At 35.1% G+C, this 25,435-nt stretch overlaps 1 protein-coding gene across 1 annotated transcript in view; it reads left to right on the plus strand.

Annotated features, from left to right (window-relative positions):
- Positions 1-45: 45 nt before the first annotated feature.
- The window catches only part of LOC104508958 (tetratricopeptide repeat protein 21B-like), a gene marked incomplete at its 5' end in the record, with an annotated part of 35,368 nt that continues 9,978 nt past the window's right edge, over positions 46-25,435 (plus strand). Inside the window, 22 exon segments of the mRNA XM_010150732.1 lie at positions 46-175; positions 1,171-1,281; positions 2,524-2,690; positions 4,633-4,755; positions 6,665-6,747; positions 6,749-6,817; positions 7,238-7,322; positions 8,870-8,968; positions 9,531-9,723; positions 10,455-10,552; positions 11,073-11,273; positions 13,012-13,141; positions 13,376-13,533; positions 14,880-15,104; positions 15,900-16,138; positions 16,474-16,546; positions 17,559-17,669; positions 19,378-19,516; positions 20,609-20,715; positions 22,125-22,313; positions 24,084-24,194; positions 25,193-25,274. Coding sequence (XP_010149034.1) covers positions 46-175; positions 1,171-1,281; positions 2,524-2,690; positions 4,633-4,755; positions 6,665-6,747; positions 6,749-6,817; positions 7,238-7,322; positions 8,870-8,968; positions 9,531-9,723; positions 10,455-10,552; positions 11,073-11,273; positions 13,012-13,141; positions 13,376-13,533; positions 14,880-15,104; positions 15,900-16,138; positions 16,474-16,546; positions 17,559-17,669; positions 19,378-19,516; positions 20,609-20,715; positions 22,125-22,313; positions 24,084-24,194; positions 25,193-25,274 — 2,923 coding nt within the window.

The raw sequence follows: 25,435 nt of genomic DNA on the forward strand, positions 1-25,435 counted from the left end.
GGGCTCAAGCGTTTGCAGCGTGAACCGAGGCCGGCTCTCCCGTAGGCCCTGCTCAATTATTACTGCCAAGAAGGCCACTTCCACCACGTCCGGGCTGCGGCGGATGAGGCGCTGAGGCGGCTGGGCAGCGATCCGGGGTTCCTCTTCTACCGGGCTTACGGCGCCCTGAGGGCAGGTAACGCGGGCCGGGGAGCTGGGTGTCCTGTCCTGTCCTGTCCTGTCCCGTCCCTCCGCCGCCCCTGCGGCACGAAACTCAGTCTGTGGTTTACGACACAGAAAGAAAGCAGTGTGATGGAGTCTGGGTGTTTTCCATGTTGAGACGATTGTCAGTGTTTCATGATCTGTCGTATGTCCCCCCGGTTCGAAACTGATCTGAACGACGCAGTGCTGAAGTGAGAAATAATGAGTGTCTCTTTAATTTTTTCTTTTTTTTTTTTTTTAAACGGTTACATGAACGTGGGTCAGGTAAACAGGCTCCTTGGAGGGAATTTGATCTCTGCCCAAATGCCTGTCCCATTGTATCATAAAGATATTTTTATTTGCTGGTCCAGGTAATACCCCTTCCCTTTAATGTAGGTGTATCTCAACTTCGTTGGTTCCATCTGGCTCTGAGACACTGACAGCAAATACCTATTGGGAAGATCTTTGTATACATTAAACTGTTTCGAGAAGCTTATTTATCTAAATCTATATTTCAAAGATGTCGCAGAACACTAACAACCCAAAGCGGGGGAGGGCTGTGACAGGGGGCCAGGAAGACTTTGTGTTGGTGTGTCTGTTCCCAAATTCCCTGAGTTTTATCTTACAGTCATGTGTTCCTATTTTTCATCTTCTGTTGATGTTCAAAAGGCTCACACAAACAAGTCAAAAAATCCTGGATATATAAAGAAGCATGAGCAGGAAGAGCTGCTCAGTGTCTTGTATAAAACACATAATAAAGATGATTTTCATTGTTATGGCAGAACTAGCACATAGCTCCTTTCAAGTTCCCTGCACTGAGATGTTTTTTTCTTGCTTGTGTCTGTTCGAAAGACTTGCACAATCAAGTGAAAATGGATGTGTGAATAATGAAGGAAGTTAGGATGAAAGTTTAAGTCAGACTGAGGTTTTGATGCTTATATTCTCTGACTTGAAAGATGTTATAGCCTATTCTGCACTTGTTTTGACTAGGTGACATCCAAGAGGGTATTCGACAGTTGGAGTCTATTAAAAACAAACAGGAGGTGTCACTGTGTACAATGATGGCTCTGATTTATGCCCATAAAAAGAGCCCTAATCCAGGTATGCTCATTAAGACAATACTGCTTCATATTTTAAACAGTTATGTGTGATGATCTGAGAGTTATAGACTAATTCTGCCTAATTTAAAAAGGTATACTCCAGCTTTGCATTTGACATAGTATCTAGTACAGAATTGAGTGACACTTGTCAATATTGTAAAGAAAAATACCAAAACACAAAACTGTCAAGAGTAAGATGGAACATTAAAGTAAAACACTAAAAAAAACACCCCATAAAATGTGACTTACCGTGATGAGAATCAAGATTCTTGTGATTGTTGTTCACTCTTGTCTGCTATCAGTACTTTTGAGCAGAACTGCAATTTAGGAAGGCATTAAGACTGTGCCATTTCTATGTTTAAAAGTACCCTGACCTTGGAAATGGAGAATTCTGTGAACGTTCATATGCCTTTCTCCAATCTAAAAACTGGGGTTATTTTGCGAAGAATTAAATTCTTAAAGCCACAGTTTGTTTATCAGGCCAACTGAGTTGTCACTAAAATCGTGCCCTGACCGTGCAGATCTAAAACTGTTACTGACCATTTTGTTAAGCAGTATGATGTGAAACAGCCCTGACTAATGACATTGCTCTTATTGGAGTCCTTGAGGATTAATACTGTTGGACAGCAAAATTACCATGCATTTCAAGATATTCTGAGAAAGCCATGGCAGCAAGAGTCGGACATTTGATTTTAATGGTTCCTAAAAAGGACGAGAAATTAATGTGGATAAAAGAAAATATTTGGCACTAAGTCCCACAGACCAAATGAAATTTCTGTGTGGGATTAATCTGATGAGAGCAACTGACAGTAACACTGAGGATGTAAGAAAATGAGCTTTAATGTGAAGAAACACGTTACATTTGCCAGGGGTTCTGGAGCTTAATCATCTTACTTTCAGCATTTTAGGGCTGCTCTACAGTTAACTGGTTACTTATTTGGCAGGTGCTGGTGTAAATGTAAACCTTATTGACAAGCTTCCATTTATCTGGCAGAAGGAAGATAAATCTCAGCTGCAAATCAAGTTATTTAACAAATAACTTGTTTCTTGGACACATTACCATGGTGATGGAAATCCGCTTTTACGTCTGTACCTGACTAATATTTTTAATTGGGGGGTTTGTTTCTGTGTTTATTAATACATAATACAGAAAACAATGCTTTGGAAGCTCTTGGCTTACGTGCTGCTCTTTTGTAATACATTAAGATGCTATTAACAAAAGCTCTGAACAAAACCTTTTCAGATCGAGATGCTATTCTAGAATTGGATGCAAAAATGAAGGAGCAACGTAAAACAGCAGGACAGCAGGCTCTGTACTTCGCTGGCTTATTTTTGTGGCATCTTGGTCGTGAGGACAAAGCCCGTGAATATGTTGATAGAATGATCAAAGTTTCTGGTGGTGGTAAAGAGGTAACTTTTTTTTTTTTAAGTAAGATAGTCATAGGACCGTGTATACTGTGAAGCTAGACTTACTGCACCAATGCTATTTGGAGGTTTAACTGTTTTCTAATACTTTCTTTATGTCATGAATTCCTTTGGCAGGGCTGAGTAGAATTACCTTAATTTTTTTTTTTTCCCCACTAAATATTCTTTTTCAGTTAATGAATGAGAGTTCTGCATTGAGCAATGGAAGTAATACATAATTATGACAATTTTCTTACTTGGCACCAAGCATCATAATTGGTAGCAAAAAAACTGTATGTGATAGTCTCACTAGAGGGAGACATCTGTTTTGAATCTGAAGTTTCAAAAATACCCAGAGATCAGGGATTTATATGTTTAGCAATTGTTAAAGGCAAAATTTACCTAGGATTTTATTGAATGTAATTAATTTTAAAACCTTTTAAGTATTGTATGTAGCTATGTCTTCTACATTTATATAGAGACATCAAAATTCACTAGATTTAAAGGGACCTGTGAAAACTCACTGTGTTATTCTTTTAAAGGGGGTCTCAGCACCAATTCAAGGATAATAAAAACCAAAAAAATCCTCAAGACAGACCTGTTAAAATTCAATGCATAACTGTTCTCTTATGACACTACTATTAAACAAAGATCTTGTTTCTGAATCGTTCATCTGTGTGGTTCAGTACATTGCTCAATTTGTAATCTACAGTTTCATAGTTTATATGATATTACATGAATTAGAAATATGCAACTATTCTAAACATTAATTTCTGAAATTACATTAGGAATTGAAGTAATGGCTAAACATTTGAACTAGCACTGATTATTAATTAAAATACGTAGGATTTTTAATTACTGGTTAATTTTTACTAATGAAGAAATAATTAAGGACATCACAAAGCATTAATGCACTACTTTCTTACATTAGTGTTCAAGTATATAGAAAACAAATAGTTTTCCTTTTTTCTCCATTAACTTGTGCTGATCTATTTTCCTAGGTTGACAAAAAGTTAAGTGTACTTTAGATTTCTTGGGAGGTGGTTAGGGGTGTTTAAACATAGTGCAATCTGATTTGCTTAGTTTATACAGTTCGTCTTGATAAGATACTTTATGTACTCCTTATACAGAAGTGAAATACTTTTTTTTTTTTTTTTTGCTCCCATTTTTTATATTTGACTATATGAATGTCAGCCGGTTTCTGCGTAACAAAATCATGACTGATTGTTAGCGATTACAAAATATGTCTCTTCTACTAACCTATAGTGTTAAATGTATGACTCACTTCATTAATTTCATGTTACGAAAGAAGTAATGATATTTTATAAATTTTTGTTTTGGTGATAATTGTAATTTGGTTAAATAATCCAGCACTTCAAAATAGATTTGATTCACTTAAGCTATAATTAAATATCTGGAACACGTAAGAGAAATAAAATACATGAATTACAAGTAATAATTCCTACAATGGAAAGACATATTTCACCTTTTAAAAGTTCTAAGTACTATATATTATTTTTTTAATAATACTCTTGAGGATTTGGGAAATACTGGGTCTTTGCCCTTCACACACAAGTTTTTCCTTTCAGTCAGGCTGTAGAAGGAAAACCATAGTTTCTCTCATTTTTCAGCAGCTCATGTGTTTCTCGGTGTCTCCTCTAAACAAAATATTAAGAAAATATTCCTCAGAAATGTTTGCAGATAGTATTCCTACTGTCTTACGCTGTCACTTGTGTGAGGTTTTGTTTGGTCTGCTGAGCATGTTAGTTTATTTAATTACAGGATTAAAAAAACAATGGCACTAAACTAGTTTATTTGATTGATTTAATGCTGGAATTAATTACTAGTATTTTAGGTTATGCTGTAGACTGCATATAACTTCAAATATATATTTTAAGTGCTATTTTCTTTTCAAAGTAAAGAATTCCAATTAGTATTTTGTTTACAGGGGTTGATTTTGAAAGCATGGCTTGATCTCACCTGTGGGAAAGAAACTCACATTAAAAAAGCTGTGAAATACTTTGATGAAGTGCTGCAGGAAGGCAATGATGTTTTTGCTCTGCTTGGTAAAGTAAGTTTACTTAATGATTGTAATGCTTCCTAAATGTTGTATTAGTCTTGTAGTGTGATTATAGAGATGCTGAGAAGGGTTGTCTGTGGTGAGTGAGTTTGTCCCAGGAGTATAATATAGCTCAGTCATACTCTTTCTGTTCAAAGGGAAAGGCTAGGCTTTAGCAGCAGTGAGGTTTGAAGTGATTTCTGAAATTGTTTAAGGAATATAGAACAGTTATCACAGAGATCAATAAAAATCTATTGACACTTCTGTTGCCTTAATTTTCATGAGTAGCTGAGGTTCGTAATACTTCTCACTTTCTTTATAGATTAAGGCCAAGGTGCACGCCTGTGTTGCAGCGATGGTACACTGTGTCTGTTACCATATACATAATTATGAGTTTATGGGGCGTTCTTTTTGTATTATTGTGTTTCTGTAGTATAAAACATTGCTGCAATGGGCTATTGCTTCACCAAATACAATTTCCACTTTTTTTTTTTTTTTAATGAACTGGAACTGGTTCTGCACATCTTTATTGAGTTTAAGTATGTTAAAATGATGGGCTACTTTTTTTTTTTTTTTTTTTTACCCCTTGGAATAAAATTAACTACCCAGATGATGCTTTAGCATCCGCTAGACACGAATGTAGAAAATAAAGGTATAAAGAAAATGCTATCAGTGTAAATGTATATTGAGGTTATGATTTTACTATTTACACAAGAAAACTGGTTTTATTCATGCATTAAGAAATAAGAAACGAGGTTTCAAATCACCTGAAAATGTAAATGTCTGTGATGTCTTCTTTTTTGCATGAGACATCTGTCCACATTTAAGAATTATTGTGTGCCATGGCAAAAGGAAGTAGTACTTTAACACTCTAGTGTTATTATCTATGAACATTACTAACGCTTTTTTAATTGTCATTACTCTGTTTCAAGTGCTCGTTTTGATAATGTTTCATGAAGGGAGTGGCATGAATTGTTTTCTTTAAACATTTTTCTGTTTTGGTGTATACTACTTGTTCATATCACAGCCATTTTTACTCATTAATACAATGTTTAATATTCTAAAGCTAAATGCAGAAAAAAAATTGTTCAGTGAAAATAAGGAGACTAATGTTCAGGAGAGTGTGCACAACAGTATTTGGTTAGGCCTGTGTGCTTGGCTATATGTGGACTGTTGAGGTCAGTAACGAGTGTATCTCAAATTTAGCTACTGCAATTAGTTTTTAGACAGGTAGCTGTCTTGCTATGGCTTAATAAATGAACTCTCAGTAACTAGAATGTTTGCACTATTTCATCTCAAAAATATGAAGTAAAATAGCATTCACACAGTCATCTGGAACATGGTAAGTAAATTAAGCATCAAAGCAAAATAGAGGACTTTAAGCTCTAACTTGATTTCTACTCAAATTCATTTAGAACTGTGTTACTTCATACTTCTGTAGTAGTTTTGTAGTTGGAGCACCCTGTAAAGTGCTGTACAATTAAAATTCTGGCAACAACAGTGACCTACTGAGTGTGGGTTTTGAGATGTTATGTACCTCAGGGCTTGAAAATACGTTTAATCTGTGGGTTTTGCTCAATGCCCTAAAACTGAGATGCTTTATACAAAGTTATTTGAAACCTAGTAAGACAACTTTACTCTTCAGCTGTGTCTTTGTCTTTTACTTGCTTGTAACTGATGAGTAACTTGTAAGTGCTGAACTACAATTACCTTTGTTGTGGAGTGCTTACCACACACCAGGTTTTACATGTCATCTTTTGCTATTTGATTGTTGCAGTATCTCTAGTTGGGATTGATGCTGAAGTGAAACTATTACTTAAAAATTTTCTCCTTGTAGCTCTTTTTCATGGTTTCTCTATGAAAGAACTTCTGAATCTTCTCACCTGTGAGCTTTTGAGGTGACTTCTCTTCCTTCTTTTAGGCACAGTATTTTGAGGTCCGACAGAATTATTCAGGAGCTCTGGAAACTGTGAACCAGATAATTGCAAACTTTCCAAACTTCATTAATCATAAAGAAAATGAAGCTACAACTAGCCTTGCAGGACTGGGAGCAGGCGGTCGAAACGGCACATAGGTTGAGTATGAAGCAGCCCATCGCTTGTTGTGTTACTTGCTATATTTACCCTGTAAGGAGACTTTGAAACAAAAGTAGATAGGTCTTTCATTTTTAATGAATTTCAATTAGTTAAATCATTTTTTTGAAAACAAACAAACAAAACCAACACCCCCCCCAAAAAAAACCTTCATTAAGTTTTATTAGAACCCAGTCTTGCAATTCTGTGGGGATACTGCATCAATATGTGAATCCATTTTGGGTGGAGGAGGATCTTTTTTGAGGTGGGTGTGAAAGAACAAAGCTGTGCTTTCAATTGAGAGTCATGGCTTAAAGTGACTTTGCAATAGAAGTTATTTTATTCATCTTTTAGGATAAAACAGATGGTTGAGCGAAGGTTTTGTTTTCGTTTCTTTACATTCACCTTCTGTTTGGCTTTAGAATATTGCAGAAAGATGCCCACAATTTAGAAGCCATAAGAATGGAGGCCCTGCACTATCTGTGCAGGGAAGGAAATATTTCTGAGGTGAGTCTTCTTAGTAGCAAACTTGAGCATAACACAGCCTCTGTAGGGACTAGACCCCACATGCACTGTCTTTGTTTTCCAGTATACTTTGTCTGGTCCTGTGCTACACTGCTTATCTGCAGGAGGAGGTATATTCACCTATTCTGAATCAAGTGACTCCTGTAGCTTATTGTTGGAGTGTTTTCTGGATGCCAAAGGAAACATATAAGTTTTTTACCTCTGTGTTTCCAGAGAACAGCAATCAAGCCATGATAATTGAATCATGTTGATTTGAATCCTCAAAGCAGTCTTTTATTGTTTAAATGTTCTTTTTATAAATTCATATGTTATTGTAAGCCTTCCGTTAATTTTCAGTATTTTATTAATTGACATAAGGGAAATAATTAGGTCTTGTAGTGATAAATTTTTGGAAGGTGGTCTTAGTCACCTACAACATAACCGCAGACTGTTCTTAGAACATGTGCTTTGTTCACCCTTCTTTGATAATTTCTGGGTAGGGTTTTTGTAGTTCTAAGAATTCTCTTTAACCTTCTACTCCCAAGATCCTTTTCTGCATAGGGATATGTGTATGTATTTTGTACATATGGTTCTTGTGCTAATTTTCAGGGAATTATAAAATACATTACTGAAATTGTCACGAAAAATCCTTAAGTATTATTTTAAAATATCTTTTTCCCATTATGCAAAAATATTGGTATAATTGAATTGGAGATTTAGCAAAGAAAGTAAAGTGTTTTCAGTGGTTTTTTGTATACTTTTTTTCCAGTTCTAGAGGAAAAAGTCTTCTGGGTTGTTTAACACGTTTTTAGTTATTGCAAAGAACTCTTTAGTTGTCAATATATTAATATTCAAATTTAAGTCTTACTTATAGAGTCATAGGAAATACACAGAAACATAGTAATTGCAGACACCAATTCAGTGAAGCCATCCAGGAATGAAACTTGTTGGACATAATAGGATGTAAACAAAAGATTCTGGAGTAACATGACACGTGTAGAGGGGAAAAAAAAAAAACCAAACGAAAACAAAACCCCAAAAAACCAAAACCATTATGAGATTTAAACATGATTCAGGTGTCTACATCTAAAATCCAATTAAAAAAAAAAGTACCCTGTTATTGTAACCCCAGAAATGTCTAAAGGACCTTTGGTGGTTTGAGAAACTGATGTTAAAAGTCTGAGCATCTGGAAGTGGTTTGGTTTTGAGCATGTGTGTCTGTATGGCACTGAAGCCTGAGCAGGATTGACAGATTCCTCAAATTATCTTCCTTTAGGGGACTCTTCTGTTAACAGATTCGGTTCAAGTCTTTCACTCTTTTTCAGAACATGTACAGAGGACACATGATCTATTTTATTGTCACTTTACTATTCCAACGTATTTTAATATGAAATCTAAAATAAATCTAACTCCTAACACTGAAAAATTCTGAGTTTAAATTTCAAGGTATTATTACATAGTAAAATATGTGACTAGTTTTTAGTGGAAACACTTCAATAGTCCTAATCTGTTCATTCTATTCCTTACTATGTTACTGCTTTTTCTCCAAGGCTTCAGCAAGACTGGGCGACCTAATTAAAGCACTGGACAGGTTAGAACCAAGTAATTCGCAGCTCTTCTTTAAAATGGCTTTAGCTTTCAGTAGAACAGTGAGTATGCGTTTTTTTTCTTAAGCAGCACACAAGTATCTGTATATCCTGGTTTTTGTTTTATTTCCTGGTAGACAGATGTTAAATGGCTACTAAAAAGTAGAATGCAGACAATCAAATAGATTACCTGGTGTAGCCCTTGGTAACTACATTCTTGAAGTTTTACATTGAGTATGAATTACAATACTTAAGCCATCTCATTCCAAAAATGATTATACTGCTTGCTTTTGAATAAGAAACAAGTTTCCAGTGCAAATACATCAGAACTGAAGGTTTCTTTCATCTTTGTATTTATTGGAAGTGTTGAAAGCAACTATCAACTGTGCCGTATTGTATGCTATTGTATATTCCTGTTTGAATCCAGCACACTTTAATAATGTGCTTTATTAAAAGCTTTATGTAAAATTTAATTACTTCATTAATGCCACAATTTTTATAGAATTACTACATATTAGTTTTATATGAGAGGTTGTTTCAACTACTACAGCAATAATCAGTGAGTTTTCTAAGTGAATCTGAAAAATAAGAAAAACTTAAGGTTTAAAATTATTCTTATAATTAGTGTGGCCGGAACCAACTCATCCTTCAACATACACAAACTTTAGTTGAAAGAGCATCTGATTTGGCATCTGACAATGCAGAATTTGCTACTGAACTTGGCTACCATATGATTTTACAAGGAAAAGTGAAAGAAGCTTTTAAATGGTACAAGACTGCTATGACACTTGATGAAACAAGTGTTTCTGCACTAACTGGTAAGGTCTTACACTTTGTATTGATTGTGGGGTGTTTTGGTTGGGGTTTTTTTGGTTTTTTTTTTTTTTAACTGGTGAAAAAAAGTGACATTTTTCTTTTTAAATTAGAACTCTTAGAAGTCATGGTAAGGACAGAGATGTGGCTGTATTTCTTTTTTTTTTAATTATTTTTTTATTTCTGTAGGGCTTAAGAACTAGAGAACTCTTAAGCACTACAGAAATAACAAATACAAGGGCAGTTGATAGAACAAGCTGTCCATGTCTTTGTATGTATCTGAATGAGGTTGAAAAACATAATCAAGTTAAAACATCTGAAACTTCTGATGCACATGTTATGTTCTTCAAAAAAAAAAAAAAGGAAAAAAAAAACCCCAACCAGTCCAGGTTAGGGCTGGTGTGTCTATGTCTGTTTTGAATGCGTTTTGCTTCTTGTACTTGTTCTGAATTTAGAAACCAAACTTTATGATGCTTCTACTTAGTCTAGAAATACTTGAAGATCTACTGTTTTAAACTTTTTAATATAAGGAATGAGATCTTTCCATGAACTGCTTTATAGCATTGCATTTATTAAGGTATCAATCATACATCATCTGTCCTAGGAATTTCTAAGTATACAAAATCTGCATTACCCTAAGTCTTGATCTATTCTTTCTTCTAGTTAATTCTGGAAAACAAAGAATGTGCTTGACTAGGCAGATGAAGCTGCAATAAAATGTTTAAATATGTTACAGGAATTATCCGCTGTCAGCTAATAGAGGGGCAATTAGAAGATGCAGAGCAGCAGTTGGAATTTCTTAATGAAATTCAACAGTCCATTGGGAAATCTGGGGTAGGAGGCATCTTCCTTTATTAAAATACTTTGATTACAACCTGAATTGTGGTCTACTAGCTATGTCATGTCCTATATTTCAGTCACTTGAGCACAGGATTCTTAATGGAGTACCATTAAATCTAAATTTCAGTTTTTCTTCCTATCAGTCTAAGGTAATGTGTTGCCTTGCCTAACTTTGCAGCACAAAGCTCTTTGCAGAGCAAAACATTGCCTTCTGTCGTGGTTTAATCTGCAGTACCTTATCTCTGAAGATAAGCTTAAAATGTCAAGAAGGGAGGGATATTAATTATTTTCAGGATTTTGTGCTCCATAAAATTTAGACCTTCTTGAATTAAAAGAATGCATTGACAATCAGTGTCACTTAAAGTGAACATATTAAATGTCTTACAGTATCCTTAAATATAAAGAAGAAATGAGTAACGTTAATAATTATGTAGTATTGTTTGAGTAACAGATTAACATATCTGGAATCTATAATGTTTTTGTATGGAGAATGTCTTATTTTCTTTTTCTGTAGGAATTATCTTATTTGCGTGCGGTCCTAGCTATGAAAAAACATAAGACACAAGAAGAAGTTATTGCCTTATTGAATGATGTTCTGGACACTCACTTTTCATCTTTGCATGGTTTTCCTCTTGGTGTAGAATATTTTGAAAAACTAAATCCTGATTTCTTGCTGGAAATCGTTACAGAATATCTGAATTTTTGCCCAGCACAGGTAAGCAGCTGTAGGTCCCGTCCACCTTGAAATCATTCTTGGATTTGATTTTGAGATCAGTTCATCATTAAACAAAAATTTAGAAAATTTTCCCTCTTAAAATGTGAATTTAAGAAAAAGTGTGTTTTAAGATGTCATACCACTGTTTAATAAATGTAACTATGAAAACACATCTTTTGTGAAGTAAGTTGCAATAATGATACCTGAGGAAACTTGGGATATTTGCTTAATGCACTCTGTGTGTATTTGTACATTGTTAGTATCAAGAAACTGTAACAATACAGTGAATAAAGCTATTTCAGTATGGAACTAGGATGTTTACGCTGATGATCCTATTCTTGAAATATTTTTGTTGACTCAGGATATCTTTTCAATATACATGTGTTCTTTCTTTGCTTCAGTTTTTTTGTGTTGCTGAAAATCAGTGGACTACTACTTCTTTATATTATTATTACTAATTCCAAAGAAAAATCTCACTCAGATGGCTGATTATCTGTGACTGAATTGGCTTGTGCTAGTTTTGGCAACAAAGGCATGTAGAACCTAAGCTGAATGGGAGCCTGTCATCTCTAAAGCAGAAGAAACACATTTAAAGTTACCTTAAAAAGTGACTTCTTTAAATAGATTATTCATCTGCAACAGCCGGGAGACATCTTTTGTTATCCTGTCATTAGCAGATTTGTGTTCTAATTATAGAACCTTCCCATAAATATTTGTTTATGTACAATTTTAAAATCTAACAGGCAAAAAAGTAGTTTTCCATTGTTATCATCCGAACTACCATCTATAATGAAATGGTAATGTTTGAATGTCTAAAACATCAGTAGCAATGACAATCTCATTTCACAGATGGAGATAAATAAGAAGTTCATTCTATGAGGTAGTGTCTTGTCTGAAGCTCTCCCTGGGGTGTATTTCAGAAGTAATTAATGGAAATGATAGTTTTTCATTTGGAATGAGAAGTGGTTTTCCTGAACTGTTGTCCATAGAAACATTTGTAAAAGAAAAGATAGGCTTTTTCTGAAGTTTCATTGTCATCTTATTGCAAAAAGGAGTTCGTGGTGTTAGAAAGTGAGGAGTTTTACCAGGTGGTGGAGGCTTCCAGTTTGTTAGTGAAGGATTGCTGTTTCCTCAAGGCATGGGTCCTGTGGGAAAGGTACCTGTGAACAGAAGGATCTTTAGGTTGCCTTTTCCTTTTTCTATATATGACAGATAGCAACCAGCTACAGTAACAGAGGGAAATGAACTGTGTTTCTGATAATGAGCAACTAAAATGGGGTATATTGTATTAGTGGTTTAGATGAAAGTAGTTATTTCTCAGCTGCTGTTTTCAGTTTGTTGCTAGCAGTATGGATGTATTGTGTGGTGTGAAATAAGGGTAGGAGGGACAGGATGAGAACCTTTTCTTCTTGTCCTTCTGGCCTTTCATACCAACTTCAGCTCTCTTGGCATGGTAATGTTGCCACATTTTGTGGACTCTTCAGCTTATGTCAAGTCTGAAGTGTTTTATTTTTGAAGTCCATGAGGCTCTCGTGTTCCTCTAATATCAAGAAATTCCCTCCTTAAATTTAAGACTTTTTTTTTTTTTATTTCTTCACGATGACAGATCTTAGCTTTTTGGGATGAAGTAAATAATGCTTTGCTCTTGCTCATTTGAGCTTGAAGTGAAGCTCAGACTTAAAATGAAGTATAAGTCCAAAACCTGTCAACTGAAATGTTTGTTTGTTTTCACTCCTAGCCTGCAAGTCCTGGGCAGTCTCCTTCACCACTTCTCAAGCACTGTGCTTCCATTCTTGAAACTGTGGTAAAAACTGTGCCTGGTCTTCAGCAAGCTGTCTTTTTAATTGCAAAAGTGAAATACTTGTCAGGTAATAGTTACATGAATGGTTAGCTATCCAGTTATTTTGTTTCTTATTTTACCTTTGACCTGATTTTGATTTCATTTCATGGCCACATAATGCTTTGTATATGAATTTATTTGCTAAATGCTCACAGCTATTAAAAAGAATTATAAAATAGGTGAAGAATTAATAAATTATCTGTATTTAACCTCTGTATTTCTTATCGACTGGTTTTTCACTTTCTCTTTCTTAACTTCCTAGGAAATATTGAAGCAGCACATAGTAATCTACATTACTGTCTCGAAAGAAATCCTTCTTACGCCGATGCACACTTACTGATGGCCCAGGTGTATTTGGCTCAAAACAATACTAAACTGTGTTCTCAGTCCTTGGAACTTTGTCTGAGCTACAATTTTGAGGTCAGTTGGACAAAAGAAGGAAACCATTTTATTCAGTAAATCATCTGATGTTGGATGTTTTTGTATATAATAATTTCAATACACAAAACGTTCAGTTTAAAAAGCATTTTGAAATACAAAATGGTAGCTTTTTCTCAAATCCTTACATAAATATTAAAAATGTTATATAAACAGAATTTGTGATTCTACACTAATGTTGCAACAGTCTTTTAAAGCCAATAGAGAAGGGTTTGAAGAGTGATGTTTCTGGAATTTTTGTAGAGATGTACCATTGCTAGTGAAGATACGCACAGATGCATGATGGGAACAGAAGGGGTCTGTCGTTACCCCTTGACAATTCATGCTGCTTTAAGCACTCCTAAGTGTTAAGAGAGTAGCCATATGCTGTGTTCTCTTCGATGTGATGTCACATCTTTATCCATCTTTTCTGTCCCTTCAGTAGCAAATTTGGTAGATTAAGCACTGTATTAGAAAACTGCAACTGTTTTCCAGTGGTCCTCACTGTTTTTATTTCTTGGAGCTAATACATTGCAGTATGAGACTTGATTTGTTGACATCAGTGAAACTTCATGTGTGACTAACAGAGAGTTGGAAACACTCATTAGGTCTGAGTAGCACGAAATTAGCTGAAAAGTGACAAACTACCACTTACTTGCAAGCATGTTCTCACCTTGTACCTTCCTCCAAGTGATGCAAGAACGCTGATTACCTACCTAGTTAGGAGGCACTGAGGTGCTTGCACCTTTTTATGCAGTTACATTTATCCCTTATCAACATTGCCTTTTCATGTGAATTTTGTTTTAGGAAGGTGGAGAAATGGCAGGCAGGACTTATGCCAAATAATGATTGCATACTTCCTTTAGTTAATAGCCTAATGAAGAGCGCATACATCAGTGTAGGAGACACTCAGAAGCCCTTAAAATTCATTCTAGGTTCATGCAATGCTATAATGAATGTTTTCTATGCCACAGTCTCATCTCACTCTTGTGAGCACTCCCCAGCACCAACTAAAAAGATACCTTATCAGAACTATAAATCAGGGTAAATCCAAATACATAACCTTATACCAGCCACTGTGAAGAAAATTAGCTCTGTCCTGACTAAAACCAGTGCACTCACATAATAGTTTTTCTTAATTAAAAACTTAATTACAATTTTACATACTCTCAAAAAATTCTAATATTTTTGTAAGTAATTTACTGAAATTGGAATTGGATAGACTTAGAGGAAAGAAGGAACAGAGGTCAATACTGGGGGAAAAAAAATCTTTTGGTGGGTTTGAATACTAGGTGTAAAGTGAAATTTACAGCTCTGGGTTTTTTTTCATTTTTTTTCTAATTTTTTAGGTGAGAGAATGTCCTGTTTATCACTTAATTAAGGCCCAAACCCAGAAGAAGCTGGGAGAATTATCGGAAGCTATTAAGACCTTACAGATGGCCAAGAATTTGCCTGGAATGAGAAAACCTACAGCTTCCTCAAAATCTAAAGGAAAAAGAATTGAAATTGATGCAAGTGATCGTGTGTCTGTCTTCCTAGAATTAGTAGAAGCTCATCGTTTGAATGGAGAACCGGTAGGATGGCAAACTTCTAAGACATAATACATACCTGAAAACCATTTCCTCTTCCCATTAATGGAAGTGTCTATCCTCATTAGTTCAGAATAGAAAACCATCACATCTTTTACCAGGAGGATTTGCTTGGTAAAATTTCCAAGATATTAATATCTGACTTGACAGCTTGTACCTTAAATAGTACAGAGAGGGAAAATAAAATATTTGCAAATGCACAGTTTTGAGGCTACAAAATCTTTTCACTTTTGAGGAGGAGATACTGTTGATTTTCATTTCCAGCCTGTAGATGCCTGTTTTGCTGTCAGAATGCTATTAGAAATACTTGTGGATCATATATTTGTGTAACAACATCCTTACTGTCAACTGTATCTTAATATACAGTAGGACACTATGTATCTATAAGAATATGAGAAGCCATACAATTGTGTAGTTGGAAGTGACCTCTGGAGTTTGTCTTGCTTAAAGGAGGACCTGTTAGAGCAAGGTGCTAAGGGCATTGTGCAGTTGCATTTTGAGCATCTCCTTGTATATATGCATGTCAAATGTTACTTTCTGTACTGAAACCTCTTCTGGTTGTTCATATGACATAAATTTTATTTACAAAATCAAGGGGGGGGTGGGGGCGAACAACCATTTTAAGTGTTTTAGCAAAATTAATACTGTGGTTTGGGCTTTTATGGGGTTTTTTTGGTTGGTTTATGTCATGCCCCCACATATTCATTTGCTGACGATGTCTTTATTTTTGCTGTTTAACAACAGGAAATATATTAATTCTCTTGGGTTTATTATTTGCAGCATGAAGCTGCTATAATACTGCAAGAAGCCATTAATGAATTTTCTGGAACTCCTGAGGAACTACGAGTTGTGATTGCAAATGCAGATCTGGCAATTGCTCAAGGAGATGTTGAACAAGCCTTGACTATGCTGCGAAATATTACACCTGAACAGCCTTATTTTGTGCAAGCTAAAGAAAGAATGGCAGATATTTATCTTCAGTACAGGAAAGATAAGAAGTTATATGCTGGCTGCTATAGGTAAAAGTTTGTGGGGGGTGTGTGTATACATTCTCCTAGATGTTTAATGATGGCATGATGAGCTCTTTTTTTTTTTTTTCCCCCCTCCCTTTCTACTACAAAAATCTCAGAAATATTTAGTGACACAATGAGTTAATTTGAGTAAGTGCTGTAGCATTTAAAACCGTAATTGGAAGTCCTATTTCAGAAAGATCTCTCCTTTTTTTGCTTTATTTTCATAAATTAAGAAAACCTAAAATCAGCAGAGTTTATAATTGTTGTGCCCTATTTGTTGGTGTTTAGATACCAGTATTGACATGTTAAATATTGAGCAAGGTTCTGTCTTCTGTTTCCAGAGACCTAGTAGAAAAACTGCCAAGTGCTCATACTTTTCTTCTTCTTGGTGATGCATACATGAATATTCAAGAGGTCAGTGCTTGCTATAGATGAATAGAATGATTGAGTCATTTGTTGACTTTGGCAAGTTCAGACAGTGTGGCATGCTAGCTGTTAGTCATTGGTAGCTGGCAAAGAGAAACTGCTTTAGGATGCAAAAAACGATAATTGCTGGCTAGGAATGTAACTGTTCGAAGTTCAAAGAAAAGAGCTATTGAAAATGCATTTTTTCTAATAACGGGGATGAAAGTTAAGGACAGAATTTTATCTAGAACTCTGACCCATAAGACTAGCAAAGAAGTGAGAGCTATATGAAATTCAGAAAGAAGTTGGAGATGTTTAGGGGAGTTCTGCAGCATAGAGTAATTGTAGGTAACTTGGTTCTCACGTTGCAAATTTTTTAAAAATAATTAAATTATTGGATTCCCATACATTTTTTACATTCTTTACTTTTTTGATGAACTAGAAATTTTATTCAATATTTGTAGAAGACAATGTAGTCAAGTGGACATAGGAATTTGATGGTTACACATTTAAATCCGTATTTTGAAAGTATTTTGGGTTAAGACACACAACTAATTGCTTGGATTAGTAGTTAGGGGATCTGTAGGTGATTTAATGTTTGTTTGTTCATTAATGTTTGTGTGTAGTTTTGTCCTTAATGAAGGACTATAAAGCAAAAGGGAATTTGTTTAGATCTGCTACAGCATGGCTAGAGGAGAGAAATAGATGATCATCCAACACAGTAATTAGCTTGTTAACTAGTGAAAATAGTACTAGAGGAATTTCAGTGGAAGGAGTCAGGTTAATTCTAACTCATTTGCTTGCCAAGTTCTTTCCACATTGTGTTTTTGCACAGAAATGTGAATTTGCTTGGGCTTTACACTTCCTGCAATTTCAAAGTGACTGTTCTTCTCTGAGAAATATTGTTGTTTATGAACCAGTAGTAGTTGGCAGTCATTCCTGGAGGTATTAACGGATTTTGCTTTCTTCATACACTTTTTATCTTAGTCCTTGACTACTTCTATTTTTTTTACTGTTGAAGCCTGACGAAGCCATAGAAGTCTATGAGCACGCCTTGAAGAAAAATCCAAAAGATCCAGCTTTAGCAAGTAAAATTGGAAAAGCCCTAATCAAAACACATAACTATTCCAAGGTATCCTATAAATACCCTGTTAGGGTAATTAAGTATTGTGTCTATTATTATCAACTTGTGGGCTTTGGCTGATGTTGTTTTCAGGTTGGGTAGAAGCAGCATTTCGCTTTGAAGTGCTAAACAGATTTATTTATTCTGAAAGTAAGTTGGTAGGTCCCCTGGGGTGTTCTGTCATGTCACGTAGAAGCCCCACTACAGATTTCTTTCTTGTCACACTGAATGTGAAATACTCAGTATGTTGTTGCAGGAATACACAGGTTTTATATTTGTGACCTATGAGCAGGTTCTGGCATATGTGCAATGGGATTAGTCCATGGCACTTGCCATGTTTTCAGGTGGGTAGAAGGGAGCCTTTCACTTTAAAGCACTAAAAAGTCATTTTATTCACAAAGTGAGTTTGTACATACCCTTCAGAACATTTGGCCAAAGTAACAGTTACACGTTGGTGTATACAAATCTGGTGAATTGCAGTTATGGTGACTTGAAGTTTGTGATTTTGGTCCGGCGCTCAAAACTATGTTTAATTACTTCTCCAGTGACGTGACGCAGTCTTGTTACATCTCCGGCTAGGAGAGTAGGCATAGAGGCTTTAACTTCTTATTGTAGGAAAAACAGACGAAAATGTTTGGGGAAAACTTGCAGGTGCATACGATTTTATTTGGGCAACCTCAAACTACTGGAGGGTTTGTCCAAATTGTGTTTTGTGTTTGCAGTGTTACAATTTTCACTTGCTCCTGTTTAAGTCACTGTTACAAGCAGCTCAGTATATGATTCCTGTCTTGCTCCATGATACTTCAAAGCCTTTTTCTGTGTGTGTGTGCGCGTAATAATCTACTGTACTGTGAGAGTTCCTGGAGTAGCTATAGAAAAACTTGCAGTCTGAGTGGTCGTGGGTGTTTTATGGACTTTAGTTTTTCTATTTTGAGGCATCAGCTATATTATCCTTAGGATGCTTAATCCTAAATAGGTATGTGAATTATTATGCATGTTTAAGCATGTGCTATTTTAAAACAAAAAAAAGTGAGTCTAAATATTTCAAATTCATTTTGGAAATGTAACTTTTGAACATAATTCCTGTTCTTATTTTTCCCATTATTTGAAGAAGTAACATCCTGTTTCAAGACTATTGAAAAGTTCAGTTTCAAGTTGTTGTTTTGAAGTGGGGTTTTTTCAGCTTATGGAGTAATAGTTTATTGATCCAGAGTGTTGGTTTTTTTCTTGAGTAAATATTTGACTTTTTTAGTTGATATGAATGTCTTTTATATTTAAAAATGTAAAGAGGGAAAAATCCTTTCCATTAGATTATGCTTAGCTGGTATTTTTAAACTTTTCATTACTACTTTTATTTTCATGTTTTGCCGGTAGATTTTGGAAAAATATTTGTCTTTTGTATGCATTAAAACAGCTTTGTAACTCCAGTCTGACTGGAATTACAGAACCCCAGCAGCTAAAGAAAATGTAGTTTTATTAACAGCAGTGATGTCAAAGATAGAATGTGATAATGTGGTTAGGCTATATAAATACATGTTTATCAAAATGTGGGCTCTAGTTATTCTGTTATCTTTAACTTGTCATTACATTTTTGGAAGCCTGACCTTCAACTCAATAACCTCTTTGTAATACACTACTTGTAACAAATGACTTGGTTACAGTAATTTAAAGACGGTAGTCTTTAAATAATATTCATATTTTTGTTTCTTCATCTTAGGCAATCAGTTATTATGAGGCTGCATTGAGAAGTGGTCAACAGAATTTCCTTCGCTATGATTTGGCTGAGCTTTTAATGAAACTGAAACAGTATGAAAAAGCAGAAAAAGTACTTCGGCAAGCTTTAGATCATGAGCCTGGTAGGAACATTATTAATTTACAGCAAACGTACCATTTCTACTGTTGGTTGTATCTTCTGCATGATCCCAAGGAATAAACAAGTTCCATATAAACTTTTTTTGAACTGTAAAACACAGGAAATTACAAAGTGACAAGCGAGAAACGGACTCTAAGCTAAACTTTGCTTAAAGTCAATGTCCTTTTTGTACATCTTTGATATACACGAATTCTCTACAAGGAAAAAAAAAAGTGTATTTTGTTGACTGATAGGGGAAGTTATTGAACAGCTTAATACCTTTTCGTAAAGAAATGCTAAAATAAATGCTTTGTTTATGAAAGAAAAATGTAATATAGGAAGTGTATGGAGGGAATGATCCTATATGACTGGCTACATGGCCTAATCTCTGATTTAGAATAGCATGTCACAATTACAGCAATTTGAAGACAGTTTGCTAATAGAGTATAGCTCAGTATACTTACTTTAATTTTACTAAAGATAAAACATAGAAGTTAAAATGAATGCAAGCCACGGAGAACTTGTATTCTTATAATATTATTTTATGTGTATATTTTAGACATTATTCAAATGTAGCTTGTTGGTTTTTTGAGTGGATGCTGGCATAGTTAGTTGAAATGACAGTTTATGTTCGTGTCTTTTCCATACTCCAGCAAAAGAAAGGTAGTTTGAAGTCTGACTAGGAATTTCATCAGTCTTATGCTTTTTGCATATACTGTAGCACTCAGTGGATCAATTTGGACATTTTTTTTGTTGACTTTGAGGAGTATTTAAAAAAGAAATGTCAGGAGTGACTTTATTTCCTGTCCACTGTAATCAAAAGCTTTTTTCTCTTATTTTTCAGAACGCAAATAGACTAGACAGTCATTTTTTTATTCCTTTTGCATTTTTCTGTCTCTGGTCTTAAATCTCACCCTGAAGGTTGTAATGTTTATTCTGCCCACTAACAATACACAGTCAAATCACAATTTAAATACATAAGATTGAGCTGTGAACTTTAGCTCTTGTCTGGAGTATGTAGAGAGCTTCATCTTTCTTTGACTTTACCAGGAATAGTTCTTAGAAGAATCATGTTTGTTTAATGCAATTCTTATAGTTAATGAATTGTCTTCTCTGATGGAAGATGGACGTTACCAGGTGCTTCTGGCCAAAATTTACAGCAAAATGGAGAAAATTGATGAAGCTATTGTTTCATTACAACAGGTAAAGGGTAAACCAAAAAGCCCTATGAAAGCTTGCAATGTCCTCACTTTTATCCCAGATTCAAACTGTAATATTTTTGTGAATGAGGAAACTGCATATATGGTAGGGATAAAGCACCAGTGGCTGGTGTGGAATGTAAAGAACATGAGTGGATCGAAAGTCTAAGCTTTTTGTGACCAGTGTTATATGAATTTTAAATTGCATTGGATGCTTTTATGTGAAGCCTGCGTTTTTACTGTGCCTTTGTTTGCATGTGGAGTATAGTTTTAGCAGAGCAGGTGAAAACAAACTTGGCTGTGGGGTGTTAGTTCTACATATTTTTAGCTCAGCATTGTACACCACTCAGAGCAACCTGAAGCAGCTTTCAGTGGCGCTCTGTCATTTTGTTGTACCACTGTTGAGGTTAAATAGCAATAATAAGATCTGTTCATTCTGGAGTTGAATGTTATGACTCAGACTGAGGCTTGAAAGAACAAAGGTGGAAGCTAGAGATAATTTGGTCCATTTAGAAGATGCTTTCTCACACAAAGGTTGACCAAGAGGTTGGGTCAGCACATTGTCTTCCATGATACCTCTGCTGTGTTACAGAAGCAGTAAGCCTGGACGGCATCTTCTGAGCAGCAGGAAAAGCAAATTACGTAGATTGATTAGAAAGATAATTGTACATAAGAGTTAAAATCCTACTACTATTGCCATTTAATCTGTTGTTAAATTCTTAGTTCTTTTTTTCCTTATCATGTACTTTTTTCTTTCTTGACTTTTTTTTTACCCTGTTTTCCTTCGGTATATTTCCTTCAAAGCAGTCTACTCCTCTTACTCTTTTCTTTACTACTTTAGTTCTTTCAGGTTTCTCACTATATCACACTTCAAAACTTTGTGTTTGTCTCTGTCTTTTTTGTTGTTGTTGTTTTATTCAAGTATACAAGGGGTAAGCTGGATCCTCCCTTGCTTTTTGCTTTAATGTCCTATTCCTTACATCTCACAAAATTCTGTGTGTATGATTATCTCTAAATTACGTACTATAACAAACATTAAATATTATTGGATTGGCAGGTAGTTGTCATAAGGAGCGGTTTAGAAAAAGCATATTGAGATTTCATCTTCTTGAAAGTGTTGACACTAGGCTGCTTTTCAGCATGTTTTTAATGTGAATTTCAGGGACGGCAGCTTGAGACATGTTGAGGGAGAGATATTGGGGGGGTTATTTTGTTTTGCTTGTTTTCATTGATGATTTTTTTGTAGTAGAGACATTTTAACCTGCTTTTTTATTATTTGGGGGTTTTCATCTATAAAATACATGGTGTGCTTATAGAACCTTTACAAAACTTAATTACGTTATTTTAAAGCAGATAACATTTTCAATGGAATGAATGTTATATTTTCAGTGTTCACTCCTTCCCCCACACTAGGCTCGGGAATTACAAGCCAGAGTGCTTAAACGGGCTCAAATAGAACAGCTGGATGCAGTTCCTGCACAGAAACAGTTAGCAGCTGAAATTTGTGCAGAGATTGCAAAACATTGTACAGCCCAGCGAAACTATGAAAAAGCAATTAAATTTTACAAAGAAGCTCTTGTTCACTGTGAAACCGATAACAAGGTCAGTTCTCCTTCTGTCTATTTTGCATTGTTTTTCCCCTCAGTTTTGATATCTAGCAATACATTTTTCCAAGTATCCACAGGCTAGAAGTATATTTGCAATTATTTCTGCTTTATCATGTGCAGAGAGCCTTGAACTTTCTCCCCTTCATTGGTTATCATGATAAAATAGTTGTATGTACTGCTAATTTCTGTCTCTTACACAAACTCCTGATTCAAGTGGTAGTCTGCATGCACTCAGAATTATCCATTAGGTCATACAGCAAGCCTGTCTTCGTGTAAGGTACAGCATGGTAATAATGGAGAGTGAAACACTCTTGCTTGTTGCCTGTCCTCTGGAATGAAGCCTCATTGATTTTGGTCAGTTAGATAATTTCTGTCTCCTCTCTATCTGTTTTAGCAGTTTTAGACTTCCACCTGGACTTGGTAGGATTCTGATTTTAGTCACAAAATGTTGCTGCTGTTGAGCAGTGATTATTGCACTGCTTCTCTCTTCCCTGCACTGTCTTTTCACACAAGTCTGCCTTTTGGTAAATGCTGGTAAATTTGAATTTACTTTAATCCCCTTCTTTCTTCCTTCTCCTCTCACAGCCCTGGGTTTTAGAGATGAGAGAGGGAGAACCAAAAGACTAAGAAATTAATAATGAACGCCAAAATTAGGTGTGAACTTTAGTGGTGTTTATTTATTTTTAATTCAAAAACAAACTAACAAAAAAACCCAAACAAATGAAAAGCAACAACCAGAAAACAACCTTTTTGTCAAATTTCCACTATTTTCTAGCATAAATGTGTCGTATATTTAGGTGTTTGAAGACTTCTTATTTTGCTGTTTATTCAAGGAATTCTTACATGCATATTATCTCCATATCATTTCAATGATTACCCACCTGCATTTCTGTTTCAGGATGATATAGTATATATTTGACTGTGTAAATAACAGGAAGTAGAAAGAAAACGGTTGTTAAATATTATGTAAGCAGCCTTCCTATCCTGAACAGGATGTTCAAAATGCTGAATGTTTCACAAGTGTAACCAGGGAGAGAATTGCAGTGCAATTATAAATATCTCCTTTTTAAAAATAAATGAAAACACCATTAAAAATTAAGCAGCAATGACATTGCTTACTGTTCATCTACTGCTGATTTTACTTTGTGACTGGTTTAGCTCTTGTTTGCTTAAATGGGAACTTGATTAAATCTGTGGGAACTCCTGTGTTTATAAACTTTTCTGTGTCATCTTATTCAGAATATTGTATGATGGGGCTTCAGCCTTAAGGGTGCCTGTTTATGTACATTTCAGTTTAATATTTATCCTGTGATTGCTTCTCAGAAATGGGTCCACCCACAGACAATGCGGTAGGTTTGGAAATGCAAATAAGAAAACTGTTTCTGCTGGAATTTGCTTGTACTCCAAAACTAATTGGTGAATGTTAATGTTTGTTTCTGTCAATGAATTTAAAACAATTGCATTTAAGGTTTTTTTCCAAGAAAATTTCTTCTTACCAAAATACTATCGTTTTCAGAGCAATACTGTCTGAGCAGCTCTGTTTTCATTGTACCTCCAGAATAGCCCTCTGACAAAGAAAATTTTATCTGTTTTAAAGGTGAAGGAATTGAAATGCAGGATCCCACGGGAAACAACAGAAAAAGCTCTCTCTCTAGAATAGAAATCAATTTTCCCTGAGGCTCTGAAATCTCAGGTTAATACTTGTAAAACTCAACCAGCTTTCTTCATCTTTGAATCATATGTAGTTAAATATTTCAATCTACAGGCAATGTTGGAACTTGCACGTTTGTATCTTGCACAAGATGATACTGATGCCTGTCAGCATCAGTGTTCCTTATTACTGAAGAATGACCAAGATAATGAAGCAGCAACGATGGTATGTGCTATTATACGAAACCTGTACCAGATGTTTCTGTGTCTATAATGTGATAGATCACAAAATACTACATTTAAGAAAGCCTACAGCTTCTGATTTCAAAAAAATGTGAAAAATCCATTTCAACAAGCTATTTTTCTGTTTATGCTGCATAATGATTCAATATGAAGTTTCTAGCAATCATACCCTTCGTTCTATCTCAGTGCAAAAATATGTCTTTACAAGTACTAGTAGAGGGAAAAAGCAGTAGTTCTAAGATTGGCTAAAGCATGGCATAATGTGTGTTCTATTAACAGTTGGCTAATGGACAGGTATCTAAAAATTTCAGAACAACAGAACTGTGTACTTAAGGTGGTTTTACGTCTTTGTACAATCATGGTTAATCATATTTCTACTCAGCCATTTTTAATTACAGCTACAGATTCTCTGTAGAGGAGGTGTATACTTCTTGACTTAAAAGACAGCTCAATAGACTGACATTTGCTTTAACACATTAGGATCAAAATTATTTTAAGGCAGGAATAATATACGGTGAAAGGACAGGGGTAATAGCATTCAATATATGTTATTAAATCTACTCTTTATTAGCTACCTCTCCCTGAGGATCATCTTTCTCTTTCCTTAACTTCAAACAAACTTTGCTTTTTTCTGTGCTTACTCTGCATTTATGGGAAATAAAATTAGTAGTAAAATTATACAAGTAAAACCAAACATATTTGAAAGGAACGTTAAAGTGTTGCATTCTTTTTATTTCCTCCTTTAGTGAAAAAATTGAGGTATAAGCCTATAACTGCTCATTATTATCCTGTGCATCTGTATATAGACAGTGTTTATTTTCCAGAGAGCAATGAAAAATCCAGCCCAGTTTCCTACTTGTGCAGTTCCTGCAGCCCTTCAAAGCTGTAGTTTGAGCTCCCCGCTTCAAAGAACCAGAGTTCATTAAAAACCACAGTTGGTAACGTTTTGTTTTGTTTTGTCTACATTGGTCAACGTTGTAGATGATGGCTGATCTCATGTTCAGGAAGCAGAATTATGAACAAGCTGTCTATCATTTCCAGCAGCTCCTAGAACGCAAGCCAGGTGAATATTCAGCAGTGGTATTTTTAATTCTTTATCATACATAGTTCTAGTGAGGTAGAGGAATAAATATCTGTAATATACTTTGTATTATTAAAAAGAAATGTGCTACTTGTAGTGGATACTGAAGACTATTGCTCTATGTAAAAAGATAAAGATGTAGG

Source organism: Eurypyga helias, unplaced genomic scaffold (assembly GCF_000690775.1).
Source record: "Eurypyga helias isolate BGI_N326 unplaced genomic scaffold, ASM69077v1 scaffold32684, whole genome shotgun sequence".
Classification (NCBI taxonomy): domain Eukaryota; kingdom Metazoa; phylum Chordata; class Aves; order Eurypygiformes; family Eurypygidae; genus Eurypyga; species Eurypyga helias.